Genomic DNA, 17,806 nt, shown 5'->3' on the forward strand with positions numbered 1-17,806 from the left:
TAATCCCAGCACTTTGGGAGGCAAAGGCAGGAGGATGCTTGAGCCCAGGAGTACAAGAAAAGCCTGGGCAACATAGTGAGACCATGATATGGTTTGACTGTGTCCCCACCCAAATCTCATCGTGAATTGTAGCTCCCATAATTCCCACGTATTGTGGGAGGGACCCAGTGGGAGGTAATTGAATCATAGGGGGGGTTTACCCCATACTGTTCACATGGTAATGAATAAGTCTCATGAGATCTGATGGTTTTATTTATTTATTTATCTAGTTACTTATTTTTGAGACAGTGTTTCGCTCTGTCATCCAGGCTGAAGTGCAGTGGTGCCATCTCAGCTCACCGCAACCTCTGCCTCCCGGGTTCAAGTGATTCTCCTGCCTCAGCCTCTTGAGTAGCTGGGATTATAGGCATTTGCCACCACGCCTGGCTAACTTTTGTATTTTTAATAGAGATGAGGCTTCACCATGTTGGCCAGGTTGGTCTTGAACTCCTGACCTCAGGTGATCTGCCCACCTCAGCCTCCCAAAGTGTTGGGAATACAGGCGTGAGCCACGGCACCTGGCCAAGATCTCATGGTTTTATAAATGGGAGTTCCCCTGCACCAAGCTCTCTTTCCTTCCACCATGTAAGACGTACCTTTGCTTCTCCTTTGCCTTCCACCATGATTTTGAGGCTTCCCCAGCCATGTAGAACTGTGCATCCATTAAATTTCTTTCCTTTATAAATCACCCAGTCTTGGGTATATCTTTATTAGCAGTGTGAGAACGGAATAATACAGACCCTGTCTCAAAAAAAAAAAAAAAAAAAAAAAAAAAAAAAAAGCTAGGCATGGTAGTGTGTCCCAGCTACTTAGAAGGCTGAGGCAGGAGGATTCCTTAAGCCTAGGAGGTTGAGGCTGCAGCTGCAGTGAGCCATGATCATGCAACTGCACTCCACCCTGGGGACAGAACAAGATCCTGTCTCGAAAAAAAAGAAAAAGAGAGAGAAAGAAAGAAAAAGAAAAGGAAGGGAGGGAGGGAGAAGAAATACCAGCTTTAATGGCCCTGTCCCCAACACAGCGACTGTCCAATTCTGATAACATTCTTCAAACACCTGGAGAACTTAAATAAAGAGAGAGTGTAAATTAAGGGGAGTTATTAAAGAAACTAAGATACTGTTTATGTATTTTAATTGTACTGCTCAAGCTTGCGAGCTTATAATACAATGAATGAAAGGGCTTGGAATTTTCTTGTGCTATCCATCCATTCGTACAACACTTACTTATTGAGCTCCTGCTGTGTTCCAGATGCTGTACTTGGGTTCAAGGGTATGAATGAGAATGAGTCAATTGTGGTCTCTGTCCTTTGGAGACACTTTCCCTTGTGGGTCACTTTTGGCACTGCACAATCACAGCCCTTTCCTCAGGGTGCCTCAGCACCTGCCCCAGGGGTTGGATTCCAAAGTCAACACAGGAGAAATCTAGGTACAGAAAAAAGTTTAGCAATCCTTAAATTCCACATGAAGGTCAATGTTCATGTATTGTGGGATCTGGTCAGCAGCCCACAATGCAACGGCGCTCTTTCTTTGTTCCTAGGTGGATCGGCAGGTTGAGAAATAATAGACACACACAAGATAGTGAAAGCTGGGTCTGGGGGGGTCACCGCCTTCTGGTCCCGTGATGCCGCCAATGCACTGGATATACCAGCATTTATTATTAAGTTTAGTGAGGGCGGGGTAGATTAGTGAGGGATTTAGGGTCATTTGATTATGAGGTGAGATGGTCACATGGGGATGAAGTAATTCTTTAACATAACATCTATATGCAGAAGTACAGTATACAGAGATAAGAATTTACAGTATAGTGTGTGCATCAGTAATTTCTAACACAGCCTTAAAACAGGAACACAGTCTTTCCATAACCTGTGATTAGCAAGATATTAATCAGCAGTAACAGTTGCAGCAAAGCTGGTTACAAACAATCCATAGAAACAGAACATGAAGCTAGACAACCGGTTAGACCAGAAGGGAGTATGCCTTAACCTTAAAGAGGCCTAGAAGAGCCGTGGCAAGATGAGGGCGTTTATAGCCCTATCTTATCCATATGGACAGGCTCCCCTCATGCATCCATTTATAGGCTCTCCACAAGGGTCGCATTCCATTCCCAGAGCTATGAACATCTGCTTTTCTGGGATAGGAATCTTGGTGATGTGAAACCTCCCTGACTGCACGTCTGTTCATAGGCTCTCTGCAGGGGGAAGCACATCACATGCAGTTGGCTCATTCTGGCAGCCTGACCTGGCATTGTCTTTACACAATCCTGTATGCAATTTTGTATTTACAATAATCAGAAGCATTTCCTCTTTTATTCTGTAGCAATAGTTTCAGGGGGTCTCCCTACATTCATGGTTTTGTGTTTATTGCCTGAACATAAATAGTTATGTAAAATTCTACACCATAGGAGGTGAAATGGAGGGAAAAAGAAAAGGACAGGTGTGTCTCAGTGGGAATGCTTTTGGCTGCAAGTAATGGAGAATGCAATGCAGTTAGCTTAACAATGAAGGAAAATGCATCATTGCACATAGCAAGAAAGCCACATGAAGGGCAGCTCTGAAGCTCTTTTCTCTTTCCATGCTGTCCATGGGCTGTGTCCACATGGTTCCAAGATGGCTGCACAGTTCCTCCCTTCCTATGCAGACATCACATCACTAAGTGGAAGAAGAGGGACTCCACTTTCTTTCTTCCTTGTGTCTTTTTTTTTTTTTTTTTTTTTTTTTTTTTTATTTTTTTTTTTTTTTTTTTTTTTAAATTTTCTAGATGCCTTCTAGTTTCATTTTTCCATGGAGGCCTGTAAATCATCTGCAATTAGTCTTTGTGTCTGGTGTGAGGCAGGGATCCAGGTTCATTGTTTTACCATACAGATATCAAACACCATTCATTGAAAAAGACTTTCCTTTCCTCCTTGGCACCTTCCTCAAAACTCAATTGATGGGGCCAGGCACAGTGGCTCATGCTTGTAATCACAGCACTTTGGGAGACTGGGGTGGGTGGATCACCTGAGGTTAGGAGTTCAAGACCAGCCTGGCCAACATGGTGAAACCCTGTCTCCACTAAAAATACAAAATTAGTTGGGCATGGTNCATGGAGGCCTGTAAATCATCTGCAATTAGTCTTTGTGTCTGGGGTGAGGCAGGGATCCAGGTTCATTGTTTTACCATACAGATATTCAACACCATTCATTGAAAAGACTTTCCTTTCCTCCTTGGCACCTTCCTCAAAACTCAATTGATGGGGCCAGGCACAGTGGCTCATGCTTGTAATCACAGCACTTTGGGAGACTGGGGTGGGTGGATCACCTGAGGTTAGGAGTTCAAGACCAGCCTGGCCAACATGGTGAAACCCTGTCTCCACTAAAAATACAAAATTAGTTGGGCATGGTGGCAGGCACCTGTAATCCCAGCTACTCAGGAGGCTGAGGCAGGAGAATCACTTGAACCCTGGAAGCAGAGGTTGCAGTGAGCTGCGATCATGCCACTGCACTCCAGCCTGGGCAACAGAATGAGACTCCATCTCAAAAAAAAAAAAAAAAAAAAAAAAAAAAATCAGTTGACTGTAGTATTTGATAGCACAACAGGGTGACTATAGTCAATGATAGCTGTATATTCAAAAATGACTAAAAGTATAATTGGATTGTTTGTAACACAAAAAATAAATGCTTGAAGCTTGAGGGGATGGATACTCCATTTTCCATGATGTGATTATTACATATTGCCTGCATGTATCAAAACATCTCATGTACCCCATAAATATATACACCTACTATGTACCCACAAAAAAAAACGTCAATTGGTTATCTGTGTGTAGATCTATTTCTGGACTCTGTCCTGTGCTATTGACTTGTCTTTCCTCTTGCCTTTGTCGTGCTGTCTTAATTACTGTTGCTTTAGAATAAGACTTCAAGACTTCCAGGCAATAGAAGTCCTCTGACCTCGTTCTTTTGTGTCTCTTGGAGACACATGAGTATACATTCTTACATGGCCCATTGACCAAAATTGCATCAAATGCCCATTCCCAGCCCAGTCACTGGCAAGGGGAATGGGATTACAGGGTGACCTAGTCCATCAGGGTTTCCTTTGGGGAGGGGAAGGGGTTACCCTTCCTTAGGTCGTGTGGAGGAAGAATAGTCACCTGAGACAGAAAGCCAGAGGGAAAGCCAGGCTTTCCAGGAAGAAGGTAGGGAAGAATTTAGGGTAGGAAGCCAACAGTGTCTGCCAAAATACACAAAACGGTTAAATGGAATTTTTAATTATGAGACAGAGAGAGAGAGACAAAGAGGACAGAAGAATAAAAGGAGACAGTAAACTTCAACTCACTGTGGATATTCTTGCAAGCCACTGATGACAATGATAAAGGTGACAAAATGGCCATAAATGACAACAAGGCTTAGTTTACTGCCCCAACAGTGAGGAACAACCCCTGCCAATAAGGCGAGCTCCTTCTCCCCTGACTTTAGCATCAGGGGCTCAGTAGGGCATGAGCCCTGTCCAGGGGACACTGGGCTAGGCCTGGGTGGTGGGGAGCGAGTTTCAGAGTGCTTGGCCCTGGTTTAGCTTTTACTTGTTTGTTCTTGAAACGTGGGGATGGGCAACAGTTTCTGCATCTCTTGAACTGCCTAAATATTTCTTGGGATGGTCTCAAACCATTCCTTACGGTCCATGTGACTTGGAGGCTGGTCCATAGAGGGGCTGGATTCATCAGTAAATCATCTAGTGTTGGCTGCCTGGAGCACTTGGTGCAGGCTTGCAGATTCTAACTTCTTGGCTCCTGCAGCCCATCCTCGGTAGCTTCACCTTCCCAGTTGTTTGTCAGTTCCTCCGACTTCCTGCTAGCCTTGTTTTCCAGGCCCCTACTTAATTCTTTAATTTTTCCTAGGGGAACGAAACAAGGATTTGAAACTTTTTAATTCTCAGGCCCTGGGAGGGCAGAACCTCTGCTTTATTCCCGGGGTTATTTCTCTGCCTCCTCTTTTTGCCCAGGCCTTCTGGTGACATATGAGTAGGCTGTGACTTTCCAGCCTTTCAAAGATGCTTAATATCTGAAGCTTAAGTCTGAGTCCAGCGTGGGGAATTGCTCGAGAGGACTAAGAGTGTCTGAGGAAGACACCAAGCTCCTGGTTAGTTCTAGAAGAAGTTCTGTTTGCTGGGATTCCTGAACAAATCATTGCCCCATGTTTCTGGGGCAGCATGGAATGGTGGGGTGGGTCACAGGATTTGTGGGAAGGCACACGCCAACACACAGCCCACCCCAGACACAGGACTTCACCTCTCAGAGCCTCAGTTGTCTCATCTGTTCCATGAAGAGGAGATGTTGACATTAGAGGTTGTAGAGGGAGTGCATGAGGAGGGGGTCCGTACGGGGTCTGGCCTTCCTTGAGGCTCTGGCCAATCCTCTCCACGCTTAGTATTTTTACTCTCTCAGAGTAACAGAGAAGATTCTCTGAGGTTGAGGGCTGGGGTGAGATGAAGTGAGTGGGGGATGTTAGAATTGCAGATTTATTTATTTTTATTCTTTGAGATGGAGTCTCGCTTTGTCACCCAGGCTGGAGTACAGTGGTGCGATCTCGGCTCACTGCAACATCTGTCTTCCAGGTTTAAGCAATTCTCCTGCCTCAGCCTCCCAAGAAGCTGGGATTATGGATGCCTGCCACCATTTTTGCATTTTTAGTGGAGACGGAGTTTCACCATGTTGGCCAGGCTGGTCTCGAACTCCTGACCTCAGGTCGTCCGCCCACCTCAGCCTCCCAAAGTGCTGGGTTTACAGGTGTGAGTCACCGCGCCCAGCCTAGAATCACAGATTTAATGCGGCCAAGACTAGAAGGCATTTAGGGAGCAGGGAATCGGGAAGAGTAAGGAAGGCCTATTGGTAGGGAGGAGTCATTTTGCGTGCACTGGCCATGTATTCAGAGTCCAGGGTTTTGATGTGGCCCCTCTGCACATGGATCCCCAGTGCAGACACAGTGCACAGACCTGGGTTCATGAGCCAGGGCTGAACTCGGCAGGCTGAGCCATACCCATGCCTGTTTCCTTTAAGTGGATGGCCCACAGCATATGTTTGCTCTCTATAGCTGTCTACAACAAATGTGCTATGTTAGGAAACACCTCCACTGAGACCGCGTCTTCTGGAAATAGAGGAAAAGTGTGGGGTTCCCAGGCAGCCTGCAGTCAAGTCAAGGTGGTGGGATGGAAATTGATTGATGAGGTGCAGTTGTGTTTTCTCTGGGCCTGCTGCACTGCAGCCTTGCTCACTTTTGTTATCTGACCATAGTTACATTCTTGGGAAGTCCTGGGCACTCAGGGGATGGTGCTTGGGGCAGCATATCCAGCCATCCTGGATGGGCAGTGGGGTCAGGTCAGACATTAGTCTTTGATGGAGCTACGACAGACAGACGACAGGTGCCTGCTCAAGCCTCTCTTCCCTGGCAGTTGGGGGAAGCAGTGCCAAGACGAGCCTAGACTTCCCCTCGCATCCTTCCTCTGTCTCTGAGGGACCAGGGTGGTGGTTCCAGAGTGATAAGGCTGCAAGACACATCAGAGATTATCTTGTTAGCTCCCTTCCATCTCAAAATCATTTTATGAATGAAGAGACCAAGCTCCCAGGAGGGGAAGGCCTTGCTCCAGGTAGCCAGGCTGCTTCAGGACCCAAATCCATGATTCCTTTTGCTCCTGGTGACCAACTCAGGGAGAGCCATCTTGCTTTTTTTCTTTGGGGCCAGCTCTGCCCTTACATCCTTGATGAGTAGATGTGTGGCTTCCTGGCATCTACAAGGTCCACCCTCTGAACTTCTATGCTGTGACCTCTCTGAAATGCACATCAAATCAGGTGGCTTCCTGGCCTGCATTCTCCAATAGCTCCCCAGTGTCCTCAGAAAAACCCCAAGTGCATTTCGAAGATAACAGAGGTCCTTTGCGATCTGGTCTTTGTTCTCAGCTCGACATCCCCTGACTGGTTACGCAGGGCTACCTGTCCGTGGGTGTTTCAGATCTCCCTGCCTTCGCACATGCTCTTCTTGCTCCTCAAATACCCTTCCCTGCTTGTTCCTTAAGACTTCCAGGCTCATTCTGTGGCCTTCTCTGACCTCTTAGGCTCAGCCACTCCTTCCTCTGAGCTCCCAGAGTGCTTGGTAATTCTTCTATTAGCACTTATCTCATTGACTTAGAATTATTTGTTTACATGTCTCTTCGCCCCAGGGTGGGAAGCACGTCTTCTCCACGTCTTCTCCATCTTCATCCCCCCATGCCCCGCTGCTGCTCTCACTGCCTAGCAGAGTGCCTGACCGCAGCTTGGGCTCAGCAAATGCTTGTGGTGTGAACGACCGAAGGACCTTTGTCCCCAAATGTTCCCTGCACTGTGCCTGAAATGTCACCATTTGTGAGTCCTGCCTGGTTCCTGGCTCCTGTTGGCTTTTTTCTTCCCACAGCTGGGGCCTCTCTTCTCTCTCCAACAGCTGGCCCAGCCCTGCCCAGACTCTGGGGGTAATCACAGGACTTAGCCCAGGGAGATTTAAAGAGCCAGCATTAAGAAGTGCAGGTGACTCAACTTCCTGTGAACTTGGTTGCAAGTTCCACTCCTTTGCTGGGTCTGGGCACCTGGCTGCACTATATTCCACGAGACTGGTAGCTCTGTAGGAGACCATTTCCCTAGGACCCCAGCTCTGGGCTAGAATGTAGTCCCTGGGGATGTCCCACTGTGGCCAATGCCCAGCTGCCAAATTTCTCTGATGCCTGCTGGCCCATTCAGGTGGCAAACCTTCCTTGGGCACCTACCATGGCCAGGTGCAGGATCTCACAGCCAGAGTGGAAGGGGCAGGTCCACAGACATGACGTGGGCCATATGGTGTGGTCAGAGCCAGGACAGGGCTCAGAGAAATGTGGGTTGCAGGGCAAGGGTTCAGAAGCAGCCTCAGAAGTGGGGTCTGAGCTGAGACCGAAGGGGGAAGGAGAAGCATAGGGTGGGGGGCTTCCTGGCTGAGAACTCTGCAGGGACAGGGGCTCAAGAAAGCCCCTCCACCCCCCACCATCACTCATGGATCCAGAGCCCTCAGCCATGTCTCTGGGCGCATGGTGTTCTCGGAGGAGGGATTGAGGGGTTAGCTACCTTCTCGCACATAACTCAAAACCAGGCATATCCACAAAAGCTGCTGTTTATGTATTCAGGTAACATTAGTGACTCCCCACCATGTGCTTGGATCTGGGCTGGGAACTGGGGGCTCATCCAGTGTAGACCAAGGCTTAGCCCTGCCCTCAAGTGGCTCGGAGGCCAGCGGGGAGAGAGGCCTAGAAACAGGTCCTGAGAGCACAGCCTGAGATAAGCAGCCGTGCCTGAGCCCATCTGGATCTGCCGCGGAACAGGAGGCTGAACCCAGCCCCAGGCAGAACCCAGTCCCACACAGCACCTCAGGTGAGAGCCAGCATCCCCACATACAGCCCATGGGGCCGGGGAGATGGATAGGCAGGAGGGTAGCCCTCATCATCTGGAGTCACCAGGTGACCATGTGACAATGTCTTTTAACACAAGGGAGGCAGCAGAGCCCTGGGCCTTTGGAGTCTTTCTAGATCTGGCCTCTGATCTTGTCTTCATTGTTTGAGAACTGAGTGACCTGGGGCAAATGCCTTCACCTCTCTGAGCCTCAGTTTGCTGCTCTGTAAAATGGGTTTAGGGTTAGTATTTCATTCTAGGGTTGCAGCCAGTCTTCAAGCAAATAACTGAAAATGATTAGAACATGGTTAACAAGACTTCTTGTTGATTATGATAATAGTAGTGCTTGCAATAACCGGGAAGCACAGAGCCCACCCAGCAGAAGGAAAAGGCATGGAGGAATTTGTGTGTGTGTTGGTGGGTGGGGGTGTCGGGGAGTGGTCGCAGCACTGGGTGGAGGGAGCTGCAGAAGCTAGGGTCCGCTTTGGCCAGGCAGGGATGGGGGGAGTTGGGGTTTGAGGGATACTGGGGCCGTTGCGCCTACCCCTCCCCCTCTCCTGCCCCCGCAGCGCGGCGCGCCATCGGCTGGAGGCGCAGGTGTCCACTGCATCCTGCGCGTCCCCATCCCTCGCTGCCCTGGCCGGGGCCCCAGCTCCCTTCTGCCTTCCGCCCCGAGTCCTCCCCTAACCTCGGATCTGGACGGGCGAACAGAACAGTGGGGCTAGGAAAGTTTGAGTCACGGTGGGGGGAGCGGAGGAGGCGGGCCCGTGACCCTGAACGGGGTGGGCTCTAGGACCCGCTTCTGGCGCCCAGCAGGGGGACCCGCGGCGCGCCCCTATCCCTCGCGCACTGGCCACGGCCCGACGGAGCAAGGCACTGCCTGCAGCCGCTGTGTGCACCGGGTCGACCAGCTTGCTCCGACCTGCGCCTCCACCGCAGCACCCGCAGCCAGAGCCGCGCTCAGCATGATGCCCGGGGCGCCGCTCCTGCGGCTGCTGACCGTGGTCTCTGCGGCAGCGGCGGTGGCCGGAGCACCCGGGACGGTAATGCCCCCCACCACGGGGGACGCTACCCTGGCCTTCGTTTTCGACGTCACTGGCTCCATGTGGGACGACCTGATGCAGGTGATAGACGGCGCCTCGCGCATTCTGGAACGCAGTCTGAGCCGCCGCAGCCAGGCCATTGCCAACTACGCGCTGGTGCCCTTCCATGACCCAGGTAGCACCCCCACACCCCGCCTGCCGGGCGCCCCCTTTGCGGTGCGCTCACCTGCCCGACCCCCTCAGTTGGCCCCGAACGCACCACAGCTTGGCGGGTGTGCCTTCTCTGCATATCCGCGCTGCGGGGACCCCGGGCACCTGGGCAGTCCTTGAGGCTGTCCCTTCCCTCCCTCCCCCTGGAGCATTCCCTCGCTCAAGGAACCTGCTCTCCCTGTGATCTCACCTTCCAGCGCCTTACCGGCCCCACCTGTGAAATGGTGAGGACGGCCTCCCGGACTCGCTGAGATGTTGAAATGAGGCAGTCCTCTCGAGGACTTGGACGCCACGAACCTTTGCAGGGTTCTTCCTTTGGCCAATTCTTAGAATTTGCTCCCAGCATAGGTTTGGAGACCGGAACAGCACCCAGAGGCAGGCCTTGGGATGAAATGGGGTCCACCACGGACCCTGCAGTGGGGAGCGAACTCACCCTTGCTGGTCTTGCCCCCTCGCCTGTCTTCCCTAGGGAAAGAGCAGCGCCTCTCCTGTGCTGGCCGTGGCCTCCACCTGCTGTATTCTCACAGCTGAGTTCCGCCCTAACTCCTTCTTCCCTGCATGCTGCACCTCTGCTTCCCCTTTAACCCCCTTCCTTGCAGCTCAGTGTTAGGGGCGCCCTTTAAAGGGTCCCTGGGCGCTCCACTGTAGAGTCCCAGGGAGAGTGGTTGCTGAGTGAGCTGTAGATTCCCAGTCGAGGAGCAGTACTGCTTTCCACACTCCTTTTTTTTTTTTTTTTTGAGACAAGGTCTGGCTCTGTCACCAGGCTGGAGTGCAGTGCTGTAATCACAGCTCCCTGCAGCCTCAAACCCCTGGGCTCAGGCGATCCTCCCACCTCAGCCTCCCAAGTAACTGGGACTACAAGCATACACCACCATGCCTGGCTGATTTTTAAAATGTTTTGTAGACATGGAGTCTCTCTGTATTGCCCAGGCTAGTCTCAAACTCCAGGCCTCAGTGATCCTCCCACTTAGGCCTCCCAAAGTGTTGGGATTACAGGTATGAGCCACTGCACCCAGCCTCCCCAGCGTTTTTTAATGGAAAACTTGAAACTTACAGTAAAATGGGGAGAAACGTACATGGAACCGTCTACACCCACCACTGAGAGCCTCTGAGTCATGTTTTGCTTTATCACATCTATCATTCACCCCTCTGTCAAGGATAACTTTATAAAGCAAACACACACACACACACACACACACACACACACACACACACACACACACAGAGATTCCTTGCAAAATTGTACTGCAGAGTGTTCTTGTACTGAGGAAATAGACAGTGGCCATTGGCTGTATGAGCTAGCAAGTCCTTTCAGAAGGATTTGCATTTATGAATCGCAATGCCATCACAGGTTCTTAAAAAATGGAGAAAACGGTGAGAAGACATAGTTCTCTACATAGGCTTCAGGCTGAGTTTGTGGTCTAGGGGCTTGGAGGCCCCTCTGCTTCCAGGAGTTCTGGGCACCACAGGGTTCTGCAGCTCAAAGCTCGGAAACCAGGACTCTAAACCAAGATTTCTAGGAACATCAGATGGACAGCTTCCACCTTGGATTCAGGGGGCAACCAAACTGGGGGGCTGTGAGGAGGTGGGCTGTGAAGTGTGTTCTGGCACTTGAACTGGAACACAGGTCACCATCCATCTCCCCAACTCCCTCACCCACTTTCTGAATTGTTCTGGGGCTTCCGAAGACATCATACTGAAGGAGCTTAGAGATCGTCGAATCTACCCCTTTATCTTACAGTTGGAGAAACTGAGGCACAGGACACTGATGAGACTTCCCCAAGGCCCACCTGCCAGGGTGGCATCATTCCTGAATCATAACCCACTTTTGTCTCTGAAATATGTGGCTCCAGTGGCCCGGCAGGATAGCAGCCTTTCAGAGCCACATGTCATGTCCTGAAGCCCAGACGAGGGTTCCTGAGGCCGTCCTCACCGCCCCATCTGTGGCCACCAGCCTCAGGAAGCCCCCCTCCCACCCCTGCCCTTCCCTCTCCTCTGTGGGCACTGAGCTGGCATGCAGTTCTCCAGCCTTCACCAGGCTCAGCCCCCTTACTCCATCCTCTATGAAACGAAAAACCAGTACTCTATCCTGGTTCCCCAAATTAGCTTCCGAGTGACACCCCCAGGTTCAGACATCAGGGAGACTTCAGCGTCATGAAGCCCTTGATCTGTGTAGAGCCCAGGGAGGCTCACAGTGTGAAGGGAGCAGGGTTCATTCCTCGGGCTGGTAGCCCTCTGGGACAGGCCAGGTGGGGAATAGAAAGTGACATGTGGTGGCTCAGGTGCCAACTCCTGGACATGGGCCAGTAAGCAAGGAAGGGGACTAAGGAAAGACCCCCCCTGAGGAGGCAGCCTGTGAGTAGGGCTTGAAGAGCATCAGTGAATGTTTACTGGGTTTTGGCTGTTTGCCTGGCAGATGCCAGGTGCTGGGGACACAGCAGGAATAGAGAACTCCCTGGGGCGTGTGGAGCTGGCTGCGTAAGGACTGGGGGATGGACAGGAGGGCTGATGTGGAGGGACAGGTGTGTGTGGGAGCTGGGTGTGCGTGGGAGGAGTGGAGCGGGAAAGTGAGGAGGGGCAAGATTGGACGCAGCCATGACTGCAGGGCTGATTGATGCCTTGGCAGACTTGGATTTTCTTTTCTTTCTATGGGCTGTGAACAGCCACCGAAGGCTTCTGAGCAGCGTTTGGAGCTGTGATTTAGGCCTGGCTGTGCCTTTTGAATCAGCAAATAGAATCCCCTTTGGTGGAAGAGGAGCTTGAGAAATAGGGGTTGTAGCTGTTTGTTCCAGCTCCCAGAGCTGCATACTGGGAGGGTTTTCTTAAAGGAAGCCCCTCTCCTAAACCCCAAGAGGCTGGTGCAGGGCAAATAGCGGTAGTTCTGGACTGTTCGTGCTTGGAGACAAACTAAGAACCGTGCTTCAGAAATTTTACAATTTCTAAATTAAAAAGTTGTATGTTCCCAGAGTAGAAAAGTTAGAAATTTGCTAATCACTTCAAAAGAACCCTGGTTCCTTTTTTTTTTTTTTTGGAAAATAGTAGTAGAAACCAAGATCAAGTGCTAAAATTTAGGTTGTTTTCAGTTTTTCTATATTAAAATGTTACTAAAAAACTCTCTTGTTAAAATCTTTGTCTGCATCTTTGATTGGTTTTTATGTAGGCTTCAGTTCCTCGAAGTGGAATTCCTAGCCATTTTTAACACAGCGAGTCGGGAGACGACTCTTCAAGTGGTTTTCCAGAATGTTTCAGGAGATTGAACTTCCACCAGAACCATTTTAGGGGCCTGTTTCAGCGCAGTCACCCCAACACTGGAAATTAACATAAAACATTTCTTTTCTAATTAAAAAATGGAAAATGATATCTTCTTGTTTCAGTTGCCAGTGAGGTTCAATATGTCTTTCAAGCGTTCATTAGATAATTTTGGTGTGAATTTCTTGTTTTGTAAACTGTCAGTTTCTTTGCAAATTTTTTCACTGGGAGTTTTAGTGGTTTTATTTTTAGTTGGGATGAGGACTTTATGTTGATGATGTTATGTTTTGTTTTGTTTTGTTTTTTGAGATGGAGTCTCGCTCTGTTGCCCAGGCTGGAGTGCAGTGGTGTGATCTCTACTCACTGCAACCTCCACATCCCAGGTTCAAGCGATTCTCCTGCCTCAGCCTCCTGAGTAGCTGGGACTACAGATGCACTCCACCACGTCCGGCTAATTTTTGTATATTTATTAGTAGAGATGGGGTTTCCCATGTTGGCAAGGCTGGTCTTTTTTTTTTTTTTTTTTATTTTTTTTGAAGACGGAGTCTCACTCTGTTCACCCGGAGCTGGAGTGCAGTGGACCGAATCTCAGACTCACTGCAAGCTCCGCCTCCCGGCGTTCGCGCCATTCTTCTGCCTCAGCCTCCCGAGACGCTGTTACAACAGGTGCCCGCCACCTCGCCCGGCTAGTTTTTTGTATTTTTTAGTAGAGACGGGGTTTCACCGTGTTCGCCAGGATGGTCTCGATCTCCTGACCTCGTGATCCGCCCGTCTCGGCCTCCCAAAGTGCTGGGATTACAGGCTTGAGCCACCGAGGCTGGTCTTAAACTCCTGACTTCAAGTGATCCACCCATCTTGGCCTCCCAAAGTGCTGGGATTACAGGCATGAGCTACCATGCCTGGCCTTAACTTTTTTTTTTAAGTGTGCTTAGTATTTTTCCTGGTTGCTTGTCTTTTAGTATTTGTAATTCTTGATGTTTTAAAGTTTTAAATGTTTATATAGAGAAATATATTGTTTTTCTTTTTTCTTTGTGATTTCTTCACTTCGGTGCTTTAAAGGTTTTTTTGTTTTTGTTTTTTTTCCTATCACACAACCAATTAGGTAGATTTTCTAGGGTTTGTGTATGTGTGTGTTTTGTTTTATTTTCCTCTCTTCACATTTAATTCTTTAACTTGAAATTTTAAAAATTGGTAGGCTGGGCTCAGTGGCTCACACTTGTAATTCCAGTACTTTGGGAGGCTGAGGTGTGAGAATTGCTTGAGCCCAGGAGTTCAAGGTTGCAGGGAGCTATGACTGTGCCACTGCCCTCCAGCCTGGGCAATAGAGCAAGACCCTGTCTCAAAAAGGAAACAGCAACAACCAAAAGAAAAACAGAAAATCTCAATAAAGTGTGGACTTGGGTTAATAATTATATATCAATATTTATTTATTAGTTGTGATAAATGTAGCGTAGTAATGTAAGATGTTAATAACATCAGCCTCCCGAGTAGCTGGGACTACAGGTGCACACCACCACACCTAGCTAATTTTTTGTAGAGATGGGATCTTGCTGTGTTGCCTAGGCCGGTATCAAACTCCTGGCTTCAAGTGGTCTTCCTGCCTCTGCCTCCCAAAGCAGGGGAATTCCATACATGAACCACGGCCCCCGGCCTTCCTCAGTTTTTCTTTAATGCCCTTTTTCTGCTCCAAGATCCCATCCAGGATACACTAATTGTCGTGTCTTCTTCGGCTCCTCAGGTTGTGAGTTTCTCAGGCTTACTTTCGTTTTGGTGAAGTTGACAGTTTTGAGGAATACTGGTCAGATATTTTCCCTCAATCATTATTTGTCTAATGTTTTTCTCAAGCTAGACAGGGTCATGTTTCGGGAGGAAGACCCAGCGTTAAAATACCATGGTCATCATCGCATATCAAGAGCACACGTTATCACAGTGATGGAACGCTGTTGATGTTAAGCTTGATTGCCTGACTCGGGTAGTAGTTTTCAGCTTTCTCCACTGTGGAGTTACTCTTTTTCCCCTCTCTCTTTCCATACTGTGCTCCCTGGAAGAGAGTCAGTCACTGTGTGCAGCCCACATTTAAAAAGCGAGGAGCTGCGATCCACGTCCTTGGCGGGGGAGTATCTATTTCCACGGATTATTTGGAATTATTCTGCATGAGAATTGTCTCTTCTGCTGTATTAATTAATTAATTCAGTCACTTATCTACATCAGCATAGAATCATGGCTAGCTATTTTATACTTTGTGTTATGATCCTAAACCACTTTATTTTGCTCCTCACATGTTTCTGGCTGTGGTCATCGGGAGCTCGTTCAGTTGGTTTCTGTGTCCCTTGGACACCCCTCATGTTGTGTACGTGTTTCTTTTCTTTTTTTTTCCACATTCCTACTTTCTGGCACTGGTAGAGGCTCCAGGCTCATCTTATGTATTTCCTGCCTCAGTCCTTGAATTCACTGTTTCTCCAAGGAGTCCTGGTTCCTGTGATTGGAAACCAGGATATCTGTGCTAAGTGTGTTTGTTGGTGCTGAGGTGCCATTACTTCTAAAACCTCCCTTAGCTGACAGGGTAAGGAGATGTATGTTGTATACATAACCTGTCTATGTACTTGTATCTATAAATAGTTTTCTCTGTAATCATCTGTGTCTATATTAAGCTAAACATGAGTTCATGCTGAAAGCTTCAACTCTAATTTGTATTTGTTATTGGATTAGATGTATTAGGTATATGGATAGTCAAACCTCTTCCCGTGCCTTATCTGTAACCTCCACGTCTAACAGTGACAAACCTGCCTCCTGCTGTCCACCATCCCTTTACTTTACTGTTTAGTTCCAGTATACATTTATAGTGGTTTCAGAATTGTTGAGGGGGACCCCCATGGGAAACAGCTTTATTAACTAGAATACAGTTCTTTTGCCTTTAGTCTTACAGACTCCATTCATTTCCAAAATTACTTAAGCCAACACCTTCTTCAGTTTCTTCTTTTTAAAAAAAAAAAAAATTTATTTTTTTTTTATTTTTTGAGATAGAGTCTCACCCTATCTCCCAGGCTGGAGGACAGTGGCTCAATCTTGGCTTACTGCAAATTCCACCTCCTAGGTTTAAGGAATTCTCCTGCCTCAGCCTCCCGAGTAGCTGGGATTACAGGCATGCACCACCACACCTAGCTAATTTTGTATTTTAGTAGAGACGGGGGTATCACCATGTTGGCCAGGCTGGTCTTGAACTCCTGACCTCAAATGATCCTCCTGCCTCGGCCTCCCAAAGTCTTGGGATTACAGGCGTGAGTCACCATGCCTGGCCTCTTCCTCTTCGTCTTCTTCTTCTCATTTTAAACTTTGAGACAGGATCTTATTCTGTTTCCCAGGCTGGATGGCTCACTGTAGCCTCGACATCCCCAAGCTCAGGGGATCCTTCCATTTCACCCCCAGAGAAGCTGGGACCGCAGGCACATGCCACCACGCCTGGCTAATTTCTGTGTGTGTACATAGATTTGGTAGAGGGTCTTGCCATGTTGCCCAGGTTGGTCTTGAACTCCTGGGCTCAAGTGGTCCACCCCCCTTGGCCTCCCAAAGTGCTGGGATTACAGGCCTGAACCACCGCGCCCCGGCCGAGCATCTTCTTTTTATTCATATTCTTCATTTGCAAGACCTTCTTGAGAATTTTATCTTTCAGATGACATATAGAAAACTTGTCAACTTCCAAAATTTTTTTCTACTGTGATTTTCTTGGAATTGTGTTAAGTCTTGATTTTAGGGAAGAGTTATCATTTTCAAAAAACTCCATCGTTCTCATTCGTCAGACATGCCTCTTATTCTGTTCATATTTATTTCTTTTAGTAAAGATTCATAGTTTTGTTTTTTTTTTCATAAAGATTCAGGTTTTTTTGTTTTTTTTTTTTTTCTCACAGGTTCCACCCATTTTTTAAAAGATTATTTTAAGATAGTTTGGGTTTTGTCACTATTTTGCCCAGGATTTTTTTTTCCATTACATTTTTTACAAATGAGTATTGCTTATTGCTAGTATGTTGGAAAGGAATTTATTTCATATATTAATTTTCTTTCCAGCTTCTTTTACTAAAGTTTTTTTTAACTAGCTCTAAATTTTTGTTAAAGTCTTCAGTTTTCTAGGTTGAGAGTCACAGCTTGTCCAAATTATAATAATGTCACTTCTTTTCCAATCAAATGTTTCACATACTTTATGTGTTTTGTATTATTTATCAGCGAAAATTGTCAGAACAATACCAAATAATGGTGATGGCTGCAGTTATCTTGTCTTTCTTTTCTTTTCTTTTCTTCTTTTTTAGACTGAGTCTCGCTCTCTTGCCCAGGCTGGAGTGCAGTGGTGCAATCTCAGCCCGCTGCAACCTCCGTCCCTCAGGCTCAAGCAATTCTCTCGCCTCAGCCTCCCGAGTAGCTGGGATTACAGGCATGCGCCACCATGCCCAGCTAATTTTCATATTTTTGGTAGAGACAGGGTTTCACCATGTTGGCCAGGCTGTCCCAAACTCCTGACGTCAGGTGATTTGCCTGCCTCAGCCTCCCAAAGTGCTGGGATTACAGGTGTGTGCCACCGTCCCGGCCATCTTGTCTTGCTTTTGATTATGTACCACTCATCGTATGATATTGATTCTCAGTCTGAGTTTTTGTTGTTACGTGAAAAAGGTGCTTTCATTCCTAATTTTACTAAAAGAAAATAAACGCAAAAAACAAGCAAAAGCAAAAACAAAACAAAAAATCCAAACAAGGATGGGTGTTGAATTTTAGCAAATGATTTTCTGCTTTGTTGCAATGTTTGTAAGATCCTTCTCCTGTTGATCTATTAATGTGATGCATTGATTTTTTTTTTTTTTTTTTTTT

General features: G+C 47.9%; 1 protein-coding gene across 1 annotated transcript in view; it reads left to right on the forward strand.

The window, feature by feature from the left end:
- Positions 1–9,280: 9,280 nt before the first annotated feature.
- The window catches only part of HMCN2 (hemicentin 2), a 182,566-nt gene continuing 174,040 nt past the window's right edge, over positions 9,281–17,806 (forward strand). Inside the window, 1 exon segment of the mRNA XM_017848185.1 lies at positions 9,281–9,668. Within this exon segment, the coding sequence (XP_017703674.1) occupies positions 9,416–9,668 (253 nt within the window). The 5' untranslated portion in view covers positions 9,281–9,415.

Source organism: Rhinopithecus bieti, unplaced genomic scaffold (assembly GCF_001698545.2).
Source record: "Rhinopithecus bieti isolate Rb0 unplaced genomic scaffold, ASM169854v2 scaffold_29388, whole genome shotgun sequence".
Lineage (NCBI taxonomy): Eukaryota > Metazoa > Chordata > Mammalia > Primates > Cercopithecidae > Rhinopithecus > Rhinopithecus bieti.